The 25,946-nt window shown below is 42.8% G+C and overlaps 1 protein-coding gene across 3 annotated transcripts in view; it reads left to right on the top strand.

Moving 5' to 3' along the window:
- syk (spleen tyrosine kinase) overlaps window positions 1-25,946 on the top strand; it is a 55,331-nt gene that overhangs the window by 19,688 nt on the left and 9,697 nt on the right. For 2 of the 3 annotated variants that reach the window (XM_058057264.2, XM_058057265.2), the window contains 8 exons: window positions 17,751-17,832; window positions 17,915-17,970; window positions 20,278-20,340; window positions 20,924-20,999; window positions 21,733-21,892; window positions 22,088-22,297; window positions 24,105-24,294; window positions 25,255-25,395. In XM_058057264.2, coding sequence (XP_057913247.2) covers window positions 17,751-17,832; window positions 17,915-17,970; window positions 20,278-20,340; window positions 20,924-20,999; window positions 21,733-21,892; window positions 22,088-22,297; window positions 24,105-24,294; window positions 25,255-25,395 — 978 coding nt within the window. Of the gene's footprint in view, window positions 1-17,750; window positions 17,833-17,914; window positions 17,971-19,259; window positions 20,116-20,277; window positions 20,341-20,923; window positions 21,000-21,732; window positions 21,893-22,087; window positions 22,298-24,104; window positions 24,295-25,254; window positions 25,396-25,946 lie in introns of those variants that run through there. The other variant, XM_078799004.1, reaches the window with a different exon arrangement.

Below are 25,946 nucleotides of genomic sequence, written 5' to 3'. Positions count from 1 at the left end.
CTCTTCACGATGCGACATGATGCGATACGTTGCAATAATCATTTGGTTCAAATCAAAGCAATCCGATATGATATGGTGCAATTTCTTGCGATATGATGCAATTCAACATGATGCAAATAAGCAACAGGAAAAAATGTAATTCAGTATGGTCTTACAAAAAGGATTTGGCTTTATTCCTTCTAGGCACTTGGCAGTAAATTCAACTAAGGTGCTGTTTGTCTTTTTTACTATGCACCACTTCTTCATCATTATGGACTGGCTCAGTAGCCAGCCCATAGGACTGGCTCAGTAGCCAGCCCAGTCTATGGGACAACCTTGGCACTTTCTAAAGTTGAGGCTCCCTTGCTAGGTGCTAGGTGCTAGCATGGAACCCTGGCTACTGAGCCAGCCCATATTGTTATTGCTGTTTAGTTATTATGGACTGGCCCAGTAGCCAGCCCATAGACTGCTACTTGCAGTAGCAGTCTATGGGCTGGCTACTGAGCCAGCCCATATTGTTATTGCTGTTTAGTTATTATTATTCCGTATATCTTAATCTTCCCTTTTTTGCGCGCGTAATGCGGCCAAAACCGCAAGAAGGACCCCCAAACATGTTACACCGCCGGACACGTGGCGCTCGGGACTACAGCGGTATTTAGTTTTTGGAACGTTTTGGGTAACCATGGCGACGCTATTAACCAAAACGTTCAAAAATGGGCCACTAGATTAGGTTTTCACCTGTTCTATTTTTAGAACAGCACAAGGCAGAGAAAAAAACGAGAATCTACACATTTTTCACAGCCTTGTAGCTCAGCCATACTGCCACGTAGAAACGTGATTAACGGCTCATTTTTGAGATAAACTTCTCTACTCTCTCTGTGGCTAATTAGTTTTATCGTAGGATGTTTAGTTTTCGCTCTATCTTCGTCAGAAGGAGGTGTGCGCTTCGCCAGCGTCTCCCACTCTGACTCCACTGTGGCAGGGGAGACGAAAAGAAAACTTTTTGGCTTTGCAAACAACTCCTCTTCCTGGCCACACCGTTTTAGCCAGCTCGATTTAATTTGGTGAAAACGTAGGAAATCTTGTCCCCTTTCCAAAAATGTCACTCTTATGTCTGAGAGATGTACGGATTGCCTTCTGGGCCCTCAGAAGCGAGAAGAGCGCCGGCATGTCTCCCATTCACTCCCATGTTAAAGACGCCGTCTTTTCTTTCTCCAAATCTTTAATTTTCTGTGTTTTCAACTCGTCATCCTGCGGTCATTTCTCAACCGATATGCAAAACGAGCAGATCTATGCAAAGCCCCGACCCTCGGGCCGCTCACGGTCGTCTCGTGGTGTCCATATCTCGAATCGTTTGGCCGTAAGAAGCTTCTGTTCGACATGAGCGATTCAGCCCTCTGTGCTCATTCACTGCCATGGCCACCACCTCCTCCTCCTCCTCCTCCTCACAGCCCCTCCCTTCAAAAACCCCCTTCTCTTGACATGTGGATTACAATGATTCCCTTCCCAGCTGATACCATACAGCTCATTTATTATGTAGATTTTAAAAGTTAGATTTTTCTAATTAAGCACAGTGACTCCAGGCACCTCAAAGACCAAAGTATCAAAATATCAACATTTTTATAGAATCCATGATACAGCAATGAGCTGTGTTATCATCATGTCAGGAATCGATAGTTCAGTATCGACCCGCATGTCAGGCACTCTCTGCTCTTTAGTCCTCCATGGCAATGCAAGTGCTGCTTTCAATTGGAAAACATCACATGACATGTACAGACACCACAGCAGTGCCTGGCAACTTTCAAGACTTGATGCTATGTTGCTCGGCCCTCTTGCTAGGTGCTAGCATGGTAGTCGTTAGCATGTTAGCATTTAAGCTAATTTACTCATGTCTAAAGGCAAATACACACATGGCATGATGTAGGGAGGTTATAGGACAACCTTGGCACTTTCTAAACTTGAGGCTCTCTTGCTAGGTGCTAGCATGACGACTGTTAGCATGTTAGCATTTAAGCTAATTTACTCAGATTTCAAGGCAAATACACACATGGCATGATGTAGGGAGGTTATAGGACATCCTTGGCACTTTCTAAACTTGAGGCCCTCTTGCTAGGTGCTAGCATGGTAGCCGTTAGCATGTTAGCATTTAAGCTAATTTACTCATGTCTAAAGGCAAATACACACATGGCATGATGTAGGGAGGTTATAGGACATCCTTGGCACTTTCCAAACTTGAGGCTCTCTTGCTAGGTGCTAGCATGACGACTGTTAGCATGTTAGCATTTAAGCTAATTTACTCACGTTTAAAGGCAAATACACCCATGGCATGATGCAGGGAGGTTATAGGACAACCTTGGCACTTTCTAAAGTTGAGGCTCTCTTGCTAGGTGCTAGCATGGTACCCGTTAGCATGTTAGCATTTAAGCTAATTTACTCATGTCTAAAGGATAATACACACATGGCATGTTGCGGGGAGGTTATAGGACAACCTTGGCACTTTCTAAAGTTGAGGCACTCTTGCTAGGTGCTAGCATGGTACCCGTTAGCATGTTAGCATTTAAGCTAATTTACTCATGTCTAAAGGATAATACACACATGGCATGTTGTGGGGAGGTTATAGGACAACCTTGGTACTTTCTAAACTTAAGGCCCTCTTGCTAGGTGCTAGCATGATGACTGTTAGCATTTTACCTAATTTACTCATGTCTAAAGGAAAATACACACATGGCATGATGTGGGGACACTGTAGGACTGCCCCAAACTTTTCAGGACCTGAGGCTGTTTTGCTACGTGTTAGCACGGTAGCCGTTGTCATGTTAGCATTTTAGCATTTTAGCTAATTTACTCAAGTTTAAAGGCAAATACACACTTGGCATGATGTGGGGACACTATGGGACTGCATCAACCTTTTCCGTACTTGAGGCTTTCTTGCTAGGTGCTACGGCGGGCCCGAGGTTCACAGCACAGGTGGCCAGTCCATCAAAATTTCCGCGGGAATTTTCTAGTTATTTTTCTCTTTCTTCTTATATCTTAATCTTCCACTTTTTGTGCGCGTAATGCGGCCAAAACCGCAAGAAGGACCCCCAAACATGTTACACCGCCGGAAACGTGGCGCTCAGGACTACAGCGGTATTTAGTTTTTGGAACGTTTTGTGTAACCATGGCGACGCTATTAACCAAAACGTTCAAAAATGGGCCACTAGATTAGGTTTTCACCTGTTCTATTTTTAGAACAGCACAAGGCAGAGAAAAAAAACAGAATCTACACATTTTTCACAGCCTTGTAGCTCAGCCATACGGCCACGTAGAAACGTGATTAACGGCTCATTTTTGAGATAAACTTCTCTACTCTCTCTGTGGCTAATTAGTTTTATCGTAGGATGTTTAGTTTTCGCTCTATCTTTGTCAGAAGGAGGTGTGCGCTTCGCCAGCGTCTCCCACTCTGACTCCACTGTGGCAGGGGAGACGAAAAGAAAACTTTTTGGCTTTGCAAACAACTCCTCTTCCTGGCCACACCGTTTTAGCCAGCTCGATTTAATTTGGTGAAAACGTAGGAAATCTTGTCCCCTTTCCAAAAATGTCACTCTTATGTCTGAGAGATGTACGGATTGCCTTCTGGGCCCTCAGAAGCGAGAAGAGCGCCGGCATGTCTCCCATTCACTCCCATGTTAAAGACGCCGTCTTTTCTTTCTCCAAATCTTTAATTTTCTGTGTTTTCAACTCGTCATCCTGCGGTCATTTCTCAACCGATATGCAAAACGAGCAGATCTATGCAAAGCCCCGACCCTCGGGCCGCTCACGGTCGTCTCGTGGTGTCCATATCTCGAATCGTTTGGCCGTAAGAAGCTTCTGTTCGACATGAGCGATTCAGCCCTCTGTGCTCATTCACTGCCATGGCCACCACCTCCTCCTCCTCCTCACAGCCCCTCCCTTCAAAAACCCCCTTCTCTTGACATGTGGATTACAATGATTCCCTTCCCAGCTGATACCATACAGCTCATTTATTATGTAGATTTTAAAAGTTAGATTTTTCTAATTAAGCACAGTGACTCCCGGCACCTCAAAGACCAAAGTATCAAAATATCAACATTTTTATAGAATCCATGATACAGCAATGAGCTGTGTTATCATCATGTCAGGAATCGATAGTTCAGTATCGACCCGCATGTCAGGCACTCTCTGCTCTTTAGTCCTCCATGGCAATGCAAGTGCTGCTTTCAATTGGAAAACATCACATGACATGTACAGACACCACAGCAGTGCCTGGCAACTTTCAAGACTTGATGCTATGTTGCTCGGCCCTCTTGCTAGGTGCTAGCATGGTAGCCGTTAGCATGTTAGCATTTAAGCTAATTTACTCATGTCTAAAGGCAAATACACACATGGCATGATGTAGGGAGGTTATAGGACAACCTTGGCACTTTCTAAACTTGAGGCTCTCTTGCTAGGTGCTAGCATGACGACTGTTAGCATGTTAGCATTTAAGCTAATTTACTCAGATTTCAAGGCAAATACACACATGGCATGATGTAGGGAGGTTATAGGACATCCTTGGCACTTTCTAAACTTGAGGCCCTCTTGCTAGGTGCTAGCATGACGACTGTTAGCATGTTAGCATTTAAGCTAATTTACTCACGTTTAAAGGCAAATACACCCATGGCATGATGCAGGGAGGTTATAGGACAACCTTGGCACTTTCTAAAGTTGAGGCTCTCTTGCTAGGTGCTAGCATGGAACCCGTTAGCATGTTAGCATTTAAGCTAATTTACTCATGTCTAAAGGATAATACACACATGGCATGTTGCGGGGAGGTTATAGGACAACCTTGGCACTTTCTAAAGTTGAGGCACTCTTGCTAGGTGCTAGCATGGTACCCGTTAGCATGTTAGCATTTAAGCTAATTTACTCATGTCTAAAGGATAATACACACATGGCATGTTGTGGGGAGGTTATAGGACAACCTTGGTACTTTCTAAACTTAAGGCCCTCTTGCTAGGTGCTAGCATGATGACTGTTAGCATTTTACCTAATTTACTCATGTCTAAAGGAAAATACACACATGGCATGATGTGGGGACACTGTAGGACTGCCCCAAACTTTTCAGGACCTGAGGCTGTTTTGCTACGTGTTAGCACGGTAGCCGTTATCATGTTAGCATTTTAGCATTTTAGCTAATTTACTCAAGTTTAAAGGCAAATACACACTTGGCATGATGTGGGGACACTATGGGACTGCATCAACCTTTTCCGTACTTGAGGCTTTCTTGCTAGGTGCTACGGCGGGCCTGAGGTTCAAAGCACAGGTGGCCAGTCCATCAAAATTTCCGCGGGAATTTTCTAGTTATGGACTGGCCCAGTAGCCAGCCCATAGACTGCTACTTGCAGTAGCAGTAGAGCCAGCCCATATTGTTATTGCTGTTTAGTTATTATTATTCCGGATATCCGGAATCGTGGCGCTCGGGACTACAGCGGTATTTAGTTTTTGGAACATTTTGTGTAACCATGGCGACGCTATTAACCGAAACGTTAAAAAATGGGCCACTAGATTAGGTATACCCTTTCTATTTTTAGAACAGCACATGGCAGAGAAAAACTGAGAATTTACAGACATTTCACAGCCTTGTAGCTCAGCCATACGGCCGCGCAGAAACGTGATTGATGGCTAATTTTTTAGATAAACTTCTGAACTCTCTGTGTGGCTAAATGCTAATTGCTAGCATGTTAGCATGTTAACAATTAAGCTAATTTACTCATGTCTAAAGGCAAATACACACATGACATGATGTGGGGAGGTTATAGGACAACCTTGGCACTTTCTAAACTTGAGGCTCTCTTGCTAGGTGCTAGCACAATGACTGTTAGCATGTTAGCATTTAAGCTAATTTACTCATGTCTAAAGGCAAATACACACATGGCATGATGTTGGGAGGTTATAGGACAACCTTGGCACTTTCTAAACTAGAGGCTTTCTTGCTAGGTGCTAGTATAATGACTGTTAGCATGTTAGCGTTTAAGCTAATTTACTCATATCTAAAGGCAAATACACACATGGCATGGTGCAGGAAGGTTATAGGACAACCTCGGCAGTTTCTGAACTTGAAGCCCTCTTGCTAGGTGCTAGCATGGTAGCCGTTAGCATGTTAGCATTTAAGCTAATTTACTCATGTCTAAAGGATAATACACACATGGCATGGTGTAGGGAGGTTATAGGACAACCTTGGCACTTTCTAACCTCGAGGCTCTCTTGCTAGGAGCTAGCATGACTGTTAGCATGTTAGCATTTAAGCTAATTTACTCATGTCTAAAGCCAAATGCACACATTGTATGATGTAGGGAGGTTATAGGACAACCGTGGTACGTTCTAAACTTGAGGCCCTCTTGCTAGGTGCTAGCATGATGACTGTTAGCATGTTAGCATTTAAGCTAAATTACTCATGTTTAAAGGCAAATACACCCATGGCATGATGCAGGGAGGTTATAGGACAACCATGGCACTTTCTAAACTTGGGAATTTCTTGCTAGGTGCTAGCATGTTAGCCGTTAGCATGTCAGCATTTTAGCTAATTTACTCATGTCTAAAGGCAAATACACACATGGCATGATGTAGGGAGGTTATAGGACAACCTTGGCACTTTCCAAACTTGAGGCCCTCTTGCTAGGTGCTAGCATGACGACTGTTAGCATGTTAGCATTTAAGCTAATTTACTCATGTTTAAAGGCAAATAAACCCATGGCATGATGCAGGGAGGTTATAGGACAACCTTGGCACTTTCTAAAGTTGAGGCTCTCTTGCTAGGTGCTAGCATGGTAGCCGTTAGCATGTTAGCATTTAAGCTAATTTACTCATGTCTAAAGGCATATACACACATGGCATGATGTAGGGAGGTTATAGGACAACCTTGGCACTTTCTAAAGTTGAGGCTCTCTTGCTAGGTGCTAGCATGATGACTGTTCCCATGTTAGCATTTAAGCTAATTTACTCACGTTTAAAGGCAAATACACACATGGCATGATGTAGGGAGGTTATAGGACAACCTTGGCACTTTCTAAACTTGAGGCTCTCTTGCTAGGTGCTAGCATGGTAGCCGTTAGCATGTTAACATTTAAGCTAATTTACTCATGTATAAAAGGCAAATACACACATGGCATGATGTAGGGAGGTTATAGGACAACCTTGGCACTTTCCAAACTTGAGGCTCTCTTGCTAGGTGCTAGCATGACGACTGTTAGCATGTTAGCATTTAAGCTAATTTACTCACATTTAAAGGCAAATACACACATGGCATGATGTAGGGAGGTTATAGGACAACCTTGGCAGTTTCTAAACTTGAGGCCCTCTTGCTAGGTGCTAGCATGATGACTGTTAGCATGTTAGCATTTAAGCTAATTTACTGATGTTTAAAGGCAAATACACCCATGGCATGATGTAGGGAGGTTATAGGACAACCTTGGCACTTTCTAAACTTGAGGCCCTCTTGCCAGGTGCTACCGTGGTAGCCGTTAGCATGTTAGCATTTAAGCTAATTTACTCATGTCTTCAGGCAAATACACAAATGGCATGGTGTAGGGAGGTTATAGGACAACCTTGGCACTTTCTAAACTTGAGGCTCTCTTGCTAGGTGCTAGCATAATGATTGTTAGCATGTTAGCATTTCAGCTAATTTACTAACGTTTAAAGGCAAATACACACATGACATGATGTGGAGAGGTTATAGGACAACCTTGGCAGTTTCTAAACTTGAGGCTGTCTTGCTAGGTGCTAGCATGTTAGCCGTTAGCATGTTAGCATTTAAGCTAATTTACTCATGTCTAAAGGCAAATACACACATGGCATGATGTTGGGAAGTTATAGGACAATCTTGGCACTTTCTAAACTTGGGACTCTCTTGCTAGGTGCTAGCATGATGACTGTTAGCATGTTAGCATTTAAGCTAATTTGCTCATGTTTAAAGGCAAATACACACATGCATGATGCAGGGGCGTCATAGGACATCCTTGGCAGTTTCTAAACTTGAGGCTGTCTTGCTAGGTGCTAGCATGTTAGCCGTTAGCATGTTAGCATTTAAGCTAATTTACTCATGTCTAAACGCAAATACACACATGGCATGATGTAGGAAGTTTATAGGACAACCTTGGCACTTTCTAAACTTGAGGCCCTCTTGCTAGGTGCTAGCATGATGACTGTTAGCATGTTAGCATTTAAGCTAATTTACTCAATTCTAAAGGCAAATACACACACGGCATGATGTAGGGAGGTTATAGGACAACCTTGGCACTTTCTCAACTTGAGGCTCTCTTGCTAGGTGCTAGCATGGTAGTCGTTAGCATGTTAGCATTTTAGCTAATTTGCTCAAGTTTAAAGGCAAATACACACTTGGCATGATGCGGGGACACTATGGGACTGCATCAGCCTTTTCCGTACTTGAGGCTTTCTTGCTAGGTGCTAGCGCGGTAGCCGTTGGCACACTGGGCCCGAGGTTCACAGCGCAGGTGGCCAGTCCATCAAAATTTCCGCGGGAATTTTCTAGTTATATCTTAATCTTCCACTTTTTGCGCGCGTAATGCGGCCAAAACCGCAAGAAGGACCCCCACACATGTTACATCGTCGGAATCGTGACGCTCGGGACTACAGCGGTATTTATTTTTTGGAACGTTTTGTGTAACCATGGCGACGCTATTAACCGAAACGTTCAAAAATGGGCCAGTAGATTAGGTACACCCTTTCTATTTTTAGATTCCAGAGAAAACGAGAATTTACAGACTTTTCACAGCCTTGTAGCTCAGCCATATGGCCACGTAGAAACGTGATTGATGGCTCATTTTTTAGATAAACTTCTGAACTCTCTCTGTGGCTAAATGCTAATTGCTAGCACGTTAGCATTTATGCTAATTTACTCACGTTTAAAGGCAAATACACATATGGCATGATGTAGGGAGGTTATAGGACAACCTTGGCACTTTCTAAACTTGAGGCTCTCTTGCTAGGTGCTAGCATAACATAATAACTGTTAGCATGTTAGCATTTAAGCTAATTTACTCATGTTTAAAGGCAAATACACACATGGCATGATATAGGGAGGTTATAGGACAACCTTGGCCCTTTCTAAACTTGAAGCCCTCTTGCTAGGTGCTAGCATGGTAGCCGTTAGCATGTTAGCATTTAAGCTAATTTACTCATGTCTAAAGGCAAATACACACATGGCATAATGTAGGGAGGTTATAGGACAACCTTGGCCCTTTCTAAACTTGAAGCCCTCTTGCTAGGTGCTAGCATGGTAGCCGTTAGCATGTTAGCATTTAAGCTAATTTACATGTCTAAAGGCAAATACACACATGGCATGATATAGGGAGGTTATAGGACAACCTTGGCACTTTCTCAACTTGAGGCTCCCTTACTAGGTGCTAGCATGGTAGCCGTTAACATGTTAGCATTTAAGCTAATTTACTCATGTCTAAAGGCAAATACACACATGGCATGATGTAGGGAGGTTACAGGACAACCTTGGCACTTTTTCAACTTGATGCTCTCTTGCTAGGTGCTAGCATGATGACTGTTAGCATATTAGCATTTAAGCTAATTTACTTACGTTTAAAGGCAAATACACACATGGCATGATATAGGGAGGTTATAGGACAACCTTGGCACTTTCTAAACTTGAAACCCTCTTGCTAGGTGCTAGCATGATGACTGTTAGCATGTTAGCATTTAGGCTAATTTACTCACATTTAAAGGCAAATACACACATGGCATGATGTAGGGAGGTTATAAGACAACCTTGGCACTTTCTAAACTTGAGGCTCTCTTGCTAGGTGCTAGCATGGTAGCCGTTAACATGTTAGCATTTAAGCTAATTTACTCATGTCTAAAGTCAAATACACACATGGCATAATGTAGGGAGGTTATAGGACAACCTTGGCCCTTTCTAAACTTGAAGCCCTCTTGCTAGGTGCTAGCATGGTAGCCGTTAGCATGTTAGCATTTAAGCTAATTTACTCATGTCTAAAGGCAAATACACACATGGCATGATATAGGGAGGTTATAGGACAACCTTGGCACTTTCTCAACTTGAGGCTCCCTTACTAGGTGCTAGCATGGTAGCCGTTAACATGTTAGCATTTAAGCTAATTTACTCATGTCTAAAGGCAAATACACACATGGCATGATGTAGGGAGGTTACAGGACAACCTTGGCACTTTTTCAACTTGATGCTCTCTTGCTAGGTGCTAGCATGTTGACTGTTAGCATATTAGCATTTAAGCTAATTTACTTACGTTTAAAGGCAAATACACACATGGCATGATATAGGGAGGTTATAGGACAACCTTGGCACTTTCTAAACTTGAAACCCTCTTGCTAGGTGCTAGCATGATGACTGTTAGCATGTTAGCATTTAGGCTAATTTACTCACATTTAAAGGCAAATACACACATGGCATGATGTAGGGAGGTTATAAGACAACCTTGGCACTTTCTAAACTTGAGGCTCTCTTGCTAGGTGCTAGCATGGTAGCCGTTAACATGTTAGCATTTAAGCTAATTTACTCATGTCTAAAGTCAAATACACACATGGCATGATGTAGGGAGGTTATAGGACAACCTTGGCACTTTCTAAACTTGAGACTCTCTTGCTTGGTGCTAGCATGATGACTGTTAGCATGTTAGCATTTTAGCTAATTTACTCAAGTTTAAAGGCAAATACACACATGGCATGATGCAGGAAGATTATAGGACAACCTTGGCAGTTTCTGAACTTGAGGCCCTCTTGCTTGGTGCTAGCATGGTAGCCGTTAGCATGTTAGCATTTAAGCTAATTTACTCATGTCTAAAGGCAAATACACACATGGCATAATGTAGGGAGGTTATAGGACAACCTTGGCCCTTTCTAAACTTGAAGCCCTCTTGCTAGGTGCTAGCATGGTAGCCATTAGCATGTTAGCATTTAAGGTAATTTACTCATGTCTAAAGGCAAATACACACATGGCATGATATAGGGAGGTTATAGGACAACCTTGGCACTTTCTCAACTTGAGGCTCCCTTGCTAGGTGCTAGCATGGTAGCCGTTAACATGTTAGCATTTAAGCTAATTTACTCATGTCTAAAGGCAAATACACACATGGCATGATGTAGGGAGGTTATAGGACAACCTTGGCACTTTTTCAACTTGATGCTCTCTTGCTAGGTGCTAGCATGATGACTGTTAGCATATTAGCATTTAAGCTAATTTACTTACGTTTAAAGGCAAATACACACATGGCATGATATAGGGAGGTTATAGGACAACCTTGGCACTTTCTAAACTTGAAACCCTCTTGCTAGGTGCTAGCATGATGACTGTTAGCATGTTAGCATTTAGGCTAATTTATTCACATTTAAAGGCAAATACACACATGGAATGATGTAGGGAGGTTATAAGACAACCTTGGCACTTTCTAAACTTGAGGCTCTCTTGCTAGGTGCTAGCATGGTAGCCGTTAACATGTTAGCATTTAAGCTAATTTACTCATGTCTAAAGGCAAATACACACATGGCATGATGTCGGGAGGTTATAGGACAACCTTGGCACTTTCTAAACTTGCGGCTCTCTTGCTAGGTGCTAGCATGATAACTGTGAGCATGTTAGCATTTAAGCTAATTTACTCACGTTTAAAGGCAAATACACACATGGCATGATGTAGGGAGGTTATAGGACAACCTTGGCAGATTCTAAACTTGAGGCCCTCTTGCTAGGTGCTAGCATGGTAGCCGTTAGCATGTTAGCATTTAAGCTAATGTACTCATGTCTAAAGGATAATACACACATGGCATGATGTATGGAGGTTATAGGACAACGTTGGCAGTTTTTAAACTTGAGGCCCTCTTGCTAGGTGCTAGCATGGTAGCCGTTACCATGTTAGCAATGAAGCTAATTTACTCATGTCTACAGGCAAATACACACATGGCATGACGTAGGGAGGTTATAGGACAACCTTGGCACTTTCTAAACTTGAGGCTCTCTTGCTAGGTGCTAGCATGATGACTGTTAGCATGTTAGCATTTAAGGTAGTTTACTCATGTTTAAAGGCAAATACACACTTGGCATGATGCAGGGAGGTTATAGGACAACCTTGGCAGTTTCTAAACTTGAGGGCCTCTTGCTAGCTGCTAGCATGGTAGCCGTTAGCATGTTAGCATTTAAGCTAATCTACTCATGTCTACAGGCAAATACACACATGGCTTGATGTAGGGAGGTTATAGGACAACCTTGGCAGTTTCTAAACTTGAGGGCCTCTTGCTAGCTGCTAGCATGGTAGCCGTTAGAATGTTAGCATTTAAGCTAATTCACTCATGTCTACAGGCAAATACACACATGGCATGATGTAGGGAGGTTATAGGATTACCTTGGCACTTTCTAAACTTGAGGCTCTCTTGCTAGGTGCTAGCATGATGACTGTTAGCATGTTAGCATTTAAGCTAATTGACTCATGTTTAAAGGCAAATACATACATGGCATGATGCAGGAAGATTATAGGACAACCTTGGCAGTTTCTGAACTTGAGGCCCTCTTGCTTGGTGCTAGCATGGTAGCCGTTAGCATGTTAGCATTTAAGCTAATTTACTCATGTCTAAAGGCAAATACACACATATCATGATGTAGGGAGGTTATAGGACAACCTTGGCAGTTTCTAAACTTGAGGCCCTCTTGCTAGGTGCTACCGTGGTAGCCGTTAGCATGCTAGCATTTAAGCTAATTTACTCATGTCTAAAGGCAAATACACACATGGCATGATGCAGGGAGGTTATAGGACAACCTTGGCACGTTCTAAAGTTGAGGCTCTCTTGCTAGGTGCTAGCATGATGACTGTTAGCATGTTAGCATTTAAGCTAATTTACTCACATTTAAAGGCAAATACAAACATGGCATGATGTAGGGAGGTTATAGGACAACTATGGCAGTTTCTAAACATGAGGCCCTCTTGATAGGTGCTAGCATGATGACTGTTAGCATGTTAGCATTTTACCTAATTTATTCAAGTTTAAAGGCAAACACACACTTGGCATGATGTGGGGACACTATGGGACTGCATCAACCTTTTCCGTACTTGAGGCTTTCTTGCTAGGTGCTACCGCGGTAGCCGTTGGCACACCGGGCCCGAGGTTCACAGCACAGGTGGCCAGTCCATCAAAATTTCCGCGGGAATTTTCTAGTTTTTTTTGCCATCTTAAAACAGCAACAACTTTTCAAAAACAACTTTCCTCCCACTTTCACATCGGCTATGCAATTACAATAGCAGTGGTTCAGTGGTGGAGTAAAACAATGAAACAATAATTACTGCTGTAAAAAATACAGTATAGCAACAACAAAGTTAAAGTGACACTTTCAACAGTGCAATCAATGTTTGTTTATATTCCTGTTTGCAAAACATACTGCTAATAGGAATGCACTAGCAGCTAGGCTAATACAGTAGTGAGGAGCAGAAAGTGGAAAACAACTTCTACCCTTTTAAAATTGTTTCTAATTATGGACTGGCTCAGTAGCCAGCCCATAGACTGAGCCAGTCCATATTGTTATTCCTTGTGGCGTTTAGCTATTATTATATCTTAATCTTCCCATTTTTGCGCGCGTAATGCGGCCAAAACCGCAAGAAGGACCCCCACACATGTTACACCGTCGGAATCGTGACGCTCGGGACTACAGCGGTATTTATTTTTTGGAACGTTTTGTGTAACCATGGCGATGCTATTAACCGAAACATTCAAAAATGTTCTATTTTTAGAACAGCCGCATTCCAGAGAAAACGAGAATTTACAGACTATTCACCCCCTTGTAGCTCAGCCATACGGCCATGTAGAAACGTGATTGATGGCTCATTTTTAGATAAACTTCCGAACTCTCTCTGTGGCTAAATGCTAATTGCTAGCATGTTAGCATTTAAGCTAATTTACTCATGTCTAAAGGCAAATACACACATGGCATGATGTAGGGAGGTCATAGGACAACCTTGGCACTTTCTAAACTTGAGGCTCTCTTGCTAGGTGCTAGCATGATAACTGTTAGCATGTTAGCATTTAAGCTAATTTACTCACGTTTAAAGGCAAATACACATATGTCATGATGTAGGGAGGTTATAGGACAACCTTGGCAGTTTCTAAACTTGAGGCTGTCTTGCTAGGTGCTAGCATGTTAGCCGTTAGCATGTTAGCATTTAAGCTAATTTACTCATGTCTAAAGGCAAATACACACATGGCATGATGTAGGGAGTTTATAGGACAAACTTGGCACTTTCTAAACTTGGGACTCTCTTGCTAGGTGCTAGCGTGGCACCCGTTAGCATGTTAACATTTAAGCTAATTTACTCATGTCTAAAGGCAAATACACACATGGCATGATGTAGGGAGGTTATAGGACAACCTTGGCACTTTCTAAAGGTGGGGCTCTCTTGCTAGGTGCTAGCATGACCACTGTTAGCATGTTAGCATTTAAGCTAATTTACGCACGTTTAAAGGCAAATACACACATGGCATGATGTAGGGAGGTTATAGGACAACCTTGGCAGTTTCTAAACTTGGGACCCTCTTGCTAGGTGCTAGGATGATGACTGTTAGCATGTTAGCATTTAAGCTAATTTACTCACGTTTAAAGGCAAATACACATATGTCATGATGTAGGGAGGTTATAGGACAACCTTGGCACTTTCTAAACTTGAGGCTGTCTTGCTAGGTGCTAGAATGTTAGCCGTTAGCATGTTAGCATTTAAGCTAATTTACTCATGTCTAAAGGCAAATACACACATGGCATGATGTAGGGAGGTTATAGGACAACCTTGGCACTTTCTAAACTTGGGACTCTCTTGCTAGGTGCTAGCATGATGACTGTTAGCATGTTAGCATTTAAGCTAATTTACTAACGTTTAAAGGCAAATACACATATGGCATGATGTAGGGAGGTTATAGGACAACCTTGGCACTTTCTAAGCTTGAGGCCCTCTTGCTAGGTGCTACCGTGGTAGCCGTTAGCATGTTAGCATTTAAGCTAATTTACTCATGTCTAAAGGCAAATACACACATGGCATGATGCAGGGAGGTTATAGGACAACCTTGGCAGTTTCTAAACTTGAGGCCCCCTTATTAGGTGCTAGCATGGTAGCCGTTAGCATGTTAGCATTTAAGCTAATTTACTCATGTCATCAGGCAAATACACACATGGCATGGTGTAGGGAGGTTATAGGACAACCTTGGCACTTTCTAAACTTGAGGCTCTCTTGCTAGGTGCTAGCATAATGATTGTTAGCATGTTAACATTTCAGCTAAATTACTCATGTTTAAAGGCAAATACACACATGTCATGATGTGGGGAGGTTATAGGACAACCTTGGCAGTTTCTAAACTTGAGGCTGTCTTGCTAGGTGCTAGCATGTTAGCCGTTAGCATGTTAGCATTTAAGCTAATTTACTCATGTCTAAAGGCAAATACACACATGGCATGATGTAGGGAGGTTATAGGACAACCTTGGCACTTTCTAAAGTTGAGGCTCTCTTGCTAGGTGCTACCATGACGACTGTTAGCATGTTAACAGTTAAGCTAATTTACTCACATTTATAGGCAATTATACACATGGCATGATGTAGGGAGGTTATAGGACAACCTTGGCACTTTCTAAACTTGAGGCTCTCTTGCTAGGTGCTAGCATGGTAGCCGTTAGCATGTTAGCATTTAAGCTAATTTACTCATGTCTAAAGGCAAATATACACATAGCATGATGTAGGGAGGTTACAGGACAACCTTGGCACTTTCCAAACTTGAGGCTGTCTTGCTAGGTGCTAGCATGACGACTGTTAGCATGTTAGTATTTAAGCTAATTTACTCACATTTAAAGGCAAATACACACATGGCATGATGCAGGAAGGTTATAGGACAACCTTGGCACTTTCTAAACTTGAGGCTCTCTTGCTAGGTGCTAGCATGATAACTGTTAGCATGTTAGCATTTAAGCTAATTTACTCACGTTTAAAGGCAAATACACACATGGCATGATTTAGGGAGGTTATAGGACAACCTTTGTAGTTTCTAAACTCTAGGCTCTCTTGCTAGGTGCTAGCATGATAACTGTTAGCATGTTAGCATTTAAGCTAATTTACTCATGTCTAAAGGATAATACACACATGGCATGATTTAGGGAGGTTACAGGACAACCCAGGCACTCTTTTAACGTAAGGCTCTCTTGCTAAGTGCTAGCATGATGACTGTTAGCATTTAAGCTAATTTACTCATGCCTAAAGGCTACTAAGCACATGTCATGATGTGGGGAGATTATAGGACAACCTTGGTACTTTCTAAACTTGAGGCCCTCTTGCTAGGTGCTAGCATGATGACTGTTAGCATGTTAGCATTTTACCTAATTTACTCATGTCTAAAGGAAAATACACACATAGCATGATGTGGGGACACTGTAGGACTGCCCCAAACTTTTCAGGACCTGAGGCTGTTTTGCTACGTGTTAGCACGGTCTTCTTGCTAGGTGCTACCGCGGTAGCCGTTGGCACACCGGGCCCGAGGTTCACAGCACAGGTGGCCAGTCCATCAAAATTTCCGCGGGAATTTTCTAGTTGTTTTTAATGTCACCTGCTGTGCTGAACACTCATTCAGAAGGGGGGGGGGGGCACTTGTTGCAAGGACGAACAAATAGCTCCTGGACAATTTGGAAAGCAGAGGAAGATCCACTTGTTCTGACCTGATCTGTTTGGTTTCCCCGGTGTCCGACCAGGAACTAGACGGGGTGGCGGGGGTAGACTTGTCCGTGTTGTGGTGTCCCCCTTTTTAAGGGGGTCTGCATGTTTGTCATGCTGCCATTGTACGGCTTCTTAACACGGCATTCTTTGCAAATGACGTTTTGTTGAGCTTTCCATCGTTCTTTGAGAATCCGTAGTGTTTCCAAACATACCATTTAAACATTGCGGGGGGGGGTTAAATATAGAAACTTCCTCGCTGCAGCTTGCGTGCAAACGTCCATGCTGTTTTACTCGTAGTTGTATGTGCCTCACGGCTTCCGTCCGTATTCAATATAAAAGGGGAAATAATGATGCTGCATTCATTGCGCCTGGGGAACAGCATACGGGATGAAGTTGAACATTAATAAAACAGCGCTTGCATCGGATTTTACCAATACCCACAAACGCATCACGATGAATCTAGATTTCATCTGTCAATTGCATCCATACTCAGTGAATGAGCCGATGCACTCGCATCGCGCGCATGTGCATCGATGTATCGATGAATATCGATTATTTTCCACACCCTTAGTGCACACGTTAGCATTTGCCTGCAATGCATAACCTCCTGTATGCCTTTTCACCTCCTGGGGGAGATGCATGCCTAGCTCTTATAAAATGCACTTCTGCCACATTGTAACTGTTTTAATCGGCTTAAAACTGCACCATCTCTTCTATTGTGCACGTCTTTACCTCCTTGTGCCTCTCATGCAAGAAAACTTATTAATGCATCTTTGGGAGTGAGCTTTTGGTTTGAAAAAAAACTAACAAAAAAACATCTTTGGTAATGAATGAGTTAATAAAGAAAAGAGAAAGAAGGAAAAAAGCTCAACGCTCTCCATTAAACATATCACTCACCTCCCCAACACCCACTAATGGTCCATCATAGGACGCTGCCATTAATACATACAAATTTTCTCCTAATATATGATCATTCCATTTCAAAGGCAACATCTCAGAAAACAATACAACACAAGACAGCAAGTCTTGGTTTGAGGAACACACTAAGTCTGTCGTTCTTATTAGCTGGTGGAACACTACTCGTACAAACCAGATGGACTGCTACAAGTGCTGACTGAGACCTGTCCACGAGCTGATGGAGACTCAGGTACAAAGCCATCACACAAAGTATACTCATACTAATAGAGTGTATACAGTATTGCATATAGCGTATATGTTCTTGTTCACAGATGTGTTAGGACAATCGCTGCTGCCACGGGACACCCCCAGATTTGGTTCTTTATTTGTAAGTTTAATGTGTGTGCTGTGCATGCTGGTGGTGGTAAAGTATAAATATATTTTCCGAGTATATCAAAACACGTGGAGTCACTTGGAGCAGTGTCCTCCTTGTCAGATACACAAAGCCGTCCAAGGCCTTGTCCACATAGAGGCGGGTATCTCCTAAAACAAAGTTATATTTCCACCATTTGGCCTATCATCCATCATCCACACGAGCCCATGGATATATGCACTGAATACTAAGGTTTTCAAAACATTCGGCCCATGTGTGAATTTGGAGAAAAATGTGATTGTGTTTGGGTATGGACGGCAATAACCAGAGTTTTACGTTTCCCAACTTGCATTTGCAAGCCCGAATATTGCCTCACTTTAAAGAGCAGAGGCGAAGAAACACTTAAAGGTCGGCCATCTTTGCTGAAATACAATTCCACGTCCAAGGCATCCTTCTTGTTGCAGGCTTCAATGCCGACTTGCTTTGGCAAGATTCACAATTAACATTTTCTTGCATCTTGTTGACATTGTATTCTAAAACAATGTTTAGAAGTAATTCTGCCTCTTTGTCCACAAGAATGAGCCTGGCGCCATCTTTGAGGTTTGCGGAAGTGATGGGCATGACCCGAGTTCAAGCCCACCCATCTCTGTGTGGAGTTTGCAGTTCTCCCCGTGCATATGTGGGTTTTCTCCGGGTACTCCGGTTTCCTCCCACATTCCAAAAATATGCTAGGTTAATTGGTGACTCCATATTGTCCATAGGTATGAATGTGAGTGTGAATGGTTGTTTGTCTATATGTGCCCTGTGATTGGCTGGCCACCAGTCCAGGGTGTACCCCGCCTCTCGCCCGAAGACAGCTGGGATAGGGTCCAGCACCCCCGTGACCCTCATGAGGATAAGCGGTAGAAAATGAATGAATGAATGATTCTGATTGGATAGAATGTTAGGAACTATTGCTGCCTACAGGTTTGGCATGCGTATGACTGTTGTTCCAAATGCATTTATGTGGTTACGTGTGGATGCATTTTTTTTAATACAAGGTTTTTGTTTGGAAATATGTTTTAAAATATGTTTTAAAAATTCCCTGCTATGTGTGGACAAGGCCTCGGTCCTGACTTTTTCTACCCCCGTCTGCTGTGAAATTTTACCTTCTCTTCTTGCCTGCTCAACTTCTAAAACCTGTACCTCATCTGCTGTATATTCAGGCTCATAATTATAAGGTTCTGGATCCTCAATCCTAGTTATTGGTGGCCCTCACAAGAACTTGGGTTTTTGGATGTTTTTATATTGAGCTTCATAGTCAAAAGCACAGAATCCAAAACTGTAGGTTTAGAGACTGGAAAAGGCCTCTCCAGGTTTCAAAGGTGCTTGTTGAGCCACTCCTTTGTTGCCTTTAATGTGACTATCAAAAGTAGAAGATCCAAAGCTTCTTCCAGGACCCATGCAACACCAGACAACTCTGACAGGGCATCCAGTCTGTCACTAGCTACAAAGCCACACCTGCACTTGCCAGAATGACATCAGCTTCCTCAATGAGCTAAATAACTTCTTTGGAAGGTTCGAGGATCTAAACAACAACCCTGCGAGGAAGGCCACCCCCCACCCTGATGAACAGGCAGTCAAGTTGGATGCCGCTGCAGTGTGGAGAGTCCTGAGGAAGGTCAACGTGCGGAAAGCTGCAGGCCCCGACACCATTCCAGGACGGGTGATCAATGAATGTGCAGACCAGCTGGCCCACGTGCTCACGGACATCTTCAACACCTAACTGACCCAGGCTGTCGTCTCCCCGTGTTTCAAGTCTGCCACAATAATTCCAGTGTCCAAGAAATCATCAATCACATGTCTAAAGCTCATTGCACTCACATACACCATTATGAAATGCTTCGAGAGGGTGGTTACCTCCATACTCCCCCCAACACTCGACCCATTCCAATTCGCATACCAGCCAAACCGCTCCACTGAGGACGCCATCTCCACTGCTCTCCACCTGAACCGGGAGCACCTGGAGAAGAGAAACACTCACGTACAAATGCTGGTCCTAGACTTCAGCTCAGCATTCAACACGATCATCCCCCAGGACCTGGTACGCAAGTTGGAGCCACTGGGCCTCAAGACCTCCCTGTGCAACTGGCTGCTTGACTTCCTCACAGATAGAACCCAGTATGTCAGAGTGGGCAACAACACATCCAATGTCATCTCCCTGAACACCGGCTCACCGCACATCTATCTATCCATCTATCCATCCATCCATCCATTCGTATGTAACTTTTACCATTCTTATTCCATCAAAATTCATTTAACCTCTCTGACGTTTTTTTTCAGCAAACTGCAGCAGGTGGATTCTTTGCCAAAATCAAAATTGGTTCCACACCTGGTCGTCAAAAGGTACGCTAACACACCTCTTACCTCCTCCCTAAAAGCCACTGAGGGCCCCCAACACTTTACTTCTCATTCAGTGTCGTTTTAGTGCCTTGCTTTACATTGTTCTTTCATTTAACGCTTACTTAGCAAGAGCAGTACATTTTAACATTATTAGAGCCCTCTATACATGAAATAACACCCCTATAGTCACCTTTACATGCCGATTACCCAATATAGTAGACATAATAGTTGAAAATAGGCCATTTTATACTGTGTGGCAGAGAGTAAGTGATGTCGGGGGATCATAGTTACCGTGGGTTACGGCCACAACAGTAGCCATCGTTGGGGGTCATTATACTTGATGTAAGACCAATAAAAGCCTGTTCTGGCAATCAAGTCTGGTGGTTGTGGGATAGAATGATAGCATTGTTCATATCATTGTCTTTGATTTATTATTGTATTGTATTAAATATTGCTTTTTAGGTCAGCCGACTCTGATCTTAATGTTAATCGAATGAGAGCTTTTGAATTGCAAAAAATTAACATCTGAAATATAAATTTTAAGGAAATTAAAAACCATAAAAAACATTTTTTGTCCTTCCTTCAGAGCCGTGGATCCCGACACAATACCCCTGATAAGTTCAACCCCTATGAAATGACAAATAATGGAGCAGTAACCAGAGGTATGTCAAATCTATTGATGTTGTATGGACGTGCACTTGTATTTATTTTAAATTTTTGTATAAAATCCGACACATTTCATTTCCTGGTGTCAGACAATACTGAGTGCAATTTAGGGAAAATACTTCTATGTAGTTGTCCTAGCAATTTCCAGACACCATACAAAGATACATAGATTTATGGATGGATGATGGATGGATAGATACAGTAGCTGTATGTATAGACGGTTGGATGGATATATAGCAACCAGACAGATGGACAGACACCCAAACAGACACAATTGACACCAAAAACTCTGAAAAAAACACAATAAAAATGAAAGTCATATTTTGTCATTTGTCAATAATCAGCTATGAAATATGAGTGTAATTAATTTGAAAATGGTTAGAGCAAAGAAACATCTACCTGAGTCTTCCTAGCGTTGGTTCCATGTTGAGATCCAGTAACTGCTGCTACAGTCTGTCCGGATTTTTACTTGGAAGCTTATGGTATCTCAAATTTGACCAACTTTTCTGCTTAATGCCAGAAACGTCTACTAAACACGGGCGAGGCATAATTCATAAACTAGAATGACATTTTCCGAACTCAAAGACAATGCAACAGCAGCTTCAGTAGCTAGTTCTTGTGTGAGCTAGGCACTGTGTCACTACGCCAGTAGTAGCTCCTCCATACTGTAACAAATACATACTGCCATGCGTATTGGGCAGTAAGTGTTTATTCTGATTGTCTCATCAGAATCCTTACCGATGGACACCCCAGTATATGACAGGACGTACGCAGATCCAGATGAACTCAGGAGCTCCACAGTGGACCGTGAACAGCTCACTTTGGAGGACGAGGAGTTGGGTTCTGGGAATTTTGGTACAGTCAGGAAGGGCATTTACAAGACCAAAACGTAAGCCTTTTTAATTGTACTTTTGGAACACTTTAATAGCCCACTTCTCTGGGACAATTTGACAATAATCTGTCAAGCAGACTGACTGATCATGATATACCCAAGATAGCGCTCTTAAGCTCAGGGTTTAAGTTAAGGGATATTTTTTTAAAAAGCCTTTCAGTCAACCTAACACTCGTCTTCCCTGTGTGTTAGGACAGTGCAGCATGTTGCACTCAAAATCCTGAAAAATGAGGACGGTGGGCCCTCGGTGCGTGATGAGATGCTGCGAGAAGCAAATGTCATGCAGCAGCTGGACAATCCGTACATCGTGCGGATGATCGGTATATGTGAGGCAGAAAACCTCATGCTGGTGATGGAACTGGCCGAGCTGGGTCCGCTTCACAAGTTCCTGCAGAAAAACAGGTAGGTGCTTTCCGGCATTACTTACTACAAAACTACAGGGTATCCCTAAAGTGTGGACACAAATGTGGACTTACTGCACAGAGTTAACGCAATCTTGGCAAAAATATGGATTCAATGTAATTTTCTGTCACGTATTCACACCGTCACGATCTTTTGATGGCAAAGCTTCCTTTGAACGCGGTCGACTCTCGCAGCACGCCATTGCTGCTGAGGTTGGATGCAGTAAGACATTCTTCAAAGATCCTGAGGATTATGGACCAAAAAGTCAAGTGGCAGAAGCAAAAATATGCCCTGAGTGGGTATATCATATTAGCTGTCATCAAGACACAGGACCATCCTCTGTTACTGGTGCCGAGTGCAGTCCAATAACCATCAGATGGCATATGTGAGAGAAGGCTTTTTAAAAAAGAACATTTGGGGATGGATGGCAAAGGACGTTTACAAAAATGGACATCAGTTCCAGACAGTGGATGCCCCGCGTGAAGCCATCTACATCACCTGGAGCAACATTCCAACCAGCCTGCTGGAAACACTGGCATCACGTGTCCCTAGAGTAAAATGTGTGCAGAGTATGAAAAACGCATTCATGTTGGCAGGTCTTCACTAATGCTGAAAGTCTCCCTGCCTCTTACGGCCCCCTCAAAACATCCCCCAGGGGAGTGTGCCCACATTCGAACATTTCAGCACCCAACATGACCACATTTCACTATATTGACAGTTACTATGGTACCCATTATGTCATTGTATGGTCATATCACCTCGTACTTTGGTACGGGACAACATTTTTTAAAAAAAAATAAATAAAAACTTAAACTACAGTAAAGTCTTGTTATATCGATATCGGTTAAAACAAATTACTACTTATTACGATACTATTTTAATTTCCTGGCAAATTTGTAGTCTTTTATGATATAATTAGCTCTGTTAGTACGATACACGGTTATTATGATAATCCGGTTACTAGGATGCCCTTTTCATCTCCCGCCAGCCAATTTGGTCTGCTTATATCGATACAAAAGCAGCTTAAATCAATCTTTGCTTAAGGATTTCAATACCAAAAAAGAACACGGCGAACGGCTGCTTCCAGTCAACTTTATTTTTCACACATCCACCACCAGAGTGCAGCACACACAGCGGAAAACACCCGTCCCTTGCGCCTACCCCTCCGGGTGGCAACACCTTCCCTATCGATAGTTCCGGGGTGAATTATGTTCCGGGGTGAATTATGTCCCGGTAACCGGTAATCACTACAGCGTAAGTTTATTTTTATTTACTGTAGTACAAAATGTATTGTAGTACAAAAGCATGCTAGATACGCAATCCATGAACTCAAGGAGAAAATTACATGCCATATCAAAGATCCGCCCACTTTTAATGCAGTTCGGCGCAGGATCGGATATATGGATAGTCCGGTTATATCGGTATTTTTTCCGACTCCCGAGAATATCGATATAACGAGACTTTACTGTATATTAGGAAAGCAGGAAGTGAACAAATGGAACAGTTACTGATTGTAAAAGTACCAGATGGAGGGGTCGGATTTAATAAGCTTTGCTTCTTCCTACTCCTTCTGGACATGTGGAACTGTGAACTGATTATGTGATGCACTCAATTGTAATCTGATGCATGTTCAAATGAAATAAAACCATTACCATTACCATTTCCTGTAATTGCACATCTTCCATACAGCATTTCAGTCTAGTTCTTCAGCATTCGCGTGTAATTTCGACACAAATGAGCTTTCTGGTATTGTTAGTATTAACAATGGATATGTAAATCACGTGATGAGCTGTTGATTCCTTTGCAGACAAACAAGCATCGCCAACATCACCGAGCTGGTACACCAGGTGTCTATGGGCATGAAGTACCTTGAGGAACATAACTTTGTCCACAGAGATCTTGCTGCCAGGAATGTTCTTTTGGTCACGCAGCACTATGCCAAAATCAGTGACTTTGGCCTCTCCAAAGCAGTGGCTGATGACCAGAACTACTACAAGGTAAATGGACACAGTGGCTACTTTGACATTGCCCAGTGGAAAAAAGACAAGTTATAAATGTGTTATAAAGTTTGTAATTATGTTATACAGTAATCCCTTGTTAACGGCGGTTAATTGCTTCCAGACCTGACTGTGACAAGGAATTATCCGCAAAGTGGCATACCTGATTTATAAATGGAATATTTTTGTAGTTGTACCATAGAAGGGGCTGCATGGCGCCGAGTGGTTAGCGTGCCGGCCACACAGCTAGGCAACCCGAGTTCAATTCCACTCTCGGGCATCTCTGTGTGGTGTTTGCATGTTCTCCCTGTGCATGCGTGGGTTTTCTCCAGGTTTTTCGGTTTCCTCCCACATTCCAAAAACATGCTAGGTTAACTGGCGACTCCAAATTGTCCATAGGTATGAATGTAAGTGGGAATGTTTGTTTGTCTATAGGTGCCATGTGATTGGCTGGCGACCAGTCCAGGGTGTACCGCGCCTCTCGCCCGAAGACAGCTGGGATAGGCTCCAGCACGCACAACCCTCATGAGGATAATGAATGAATGTAGAACCTTCAAAATACAGATTTTAACATTAGTAGAGCTCTCTAGACATGAAACACCTTTACACTCTTATTCCCGATTACGTAGTTCACTGAAACTATCCCTATTAGTGATATAATCAGAGAAAATAAGCCATTTCAGACATAAATAAGACTCAAGCTCGTCTAAAAACTTGGAACAACGTTGCCAGAGGAACGACGCGGCTACAGTGCCCCTGTGGCAGCCATTCAAAATTTAGAAAACTCCTCTTTCAAATGGTCACTGACTCATTCCATCACAATGATTGGGAACTAAAGCTCCGCCTTTTTGAATGTATTACAATAAAAATGACCATTTTTCTCATGTATTATCTTTACCAAGATCTACTGAACAAAAGAACTGTGGGTGTGGCTGTTTAGAATGTTCTGTGTTTTTCCAGGCCAAGAGACATGGGAAGTGGCCAGTGAAGTGGTATGCCCCCGAGTGTATCAATTACTTCAAATTTTCAACCAAAAGTGACGTGTGGAGCTTTGGCGTGTTCATGTGGGAGGCGTACTCCTATGGGGAGAAGCCATACAAGGTATGAAACTTTGTCCCACAACTGTCAGCTAAACTCATCTCAAAACTACAAGTAGCAGTAAAGAAGCATTCATTATGTTCATTGTTAGTGTACAAGGGTGTCCAAACTTTTTCCGCAGAGGTCCAAATGAAAGGGGGGAGGGGCACTTTGATACATTTTGAACCTTACACAATAATCAAGTACGATAATCTTACCATGTACGTGGAGCTGGCATCGAGTGCTGAGCGTTCATACGTCAACGTCGCCGCCATATTGATGTGGCCAGGCTGCTCTGTAAGTGAATACAAGTAAATGTATTTTCTTTTATTAAGCGCCTTTCTCCAAAGGTGACCTATTATACTCATTTTTCAACACATTTTATTGCGTTGTGGACACCTACAGAGCAGGTGTCCCACCTGCAGAACCCACGCAGAAAACTTTATAGATCTTCCAGCAGAGCTTGCGGGAGTGCAGAGAGTGTATCGTACCTACAGCCATGCCCTAAGAAAGCCTGCTCCTCTGTGACATCACAAAAGTTTCAGTTTTGCAACGCCCTCTGAAACTGAGCATTT

This window comes from Doryrhamphus excisus, linkage group LG19 (genome assembly GCF_037039965.1).
Source record: "Doryrhamphus excisus strain RoL-2023G ecotype Guam linkage group LG19, RoL_Dexc_Guam_v1.1, whole genome shotgun sequence".
Taxonomy (NCBI): Eukaryota; Metazoa; Chordata; class Actinopteri; order Syngnathiformes; family Syngnathidae; genus Doryrhamphus; species Doryrhamphus excisus.
This window is presented reverse-complemented; position numbering and strand designations above follow the sequence as displayed.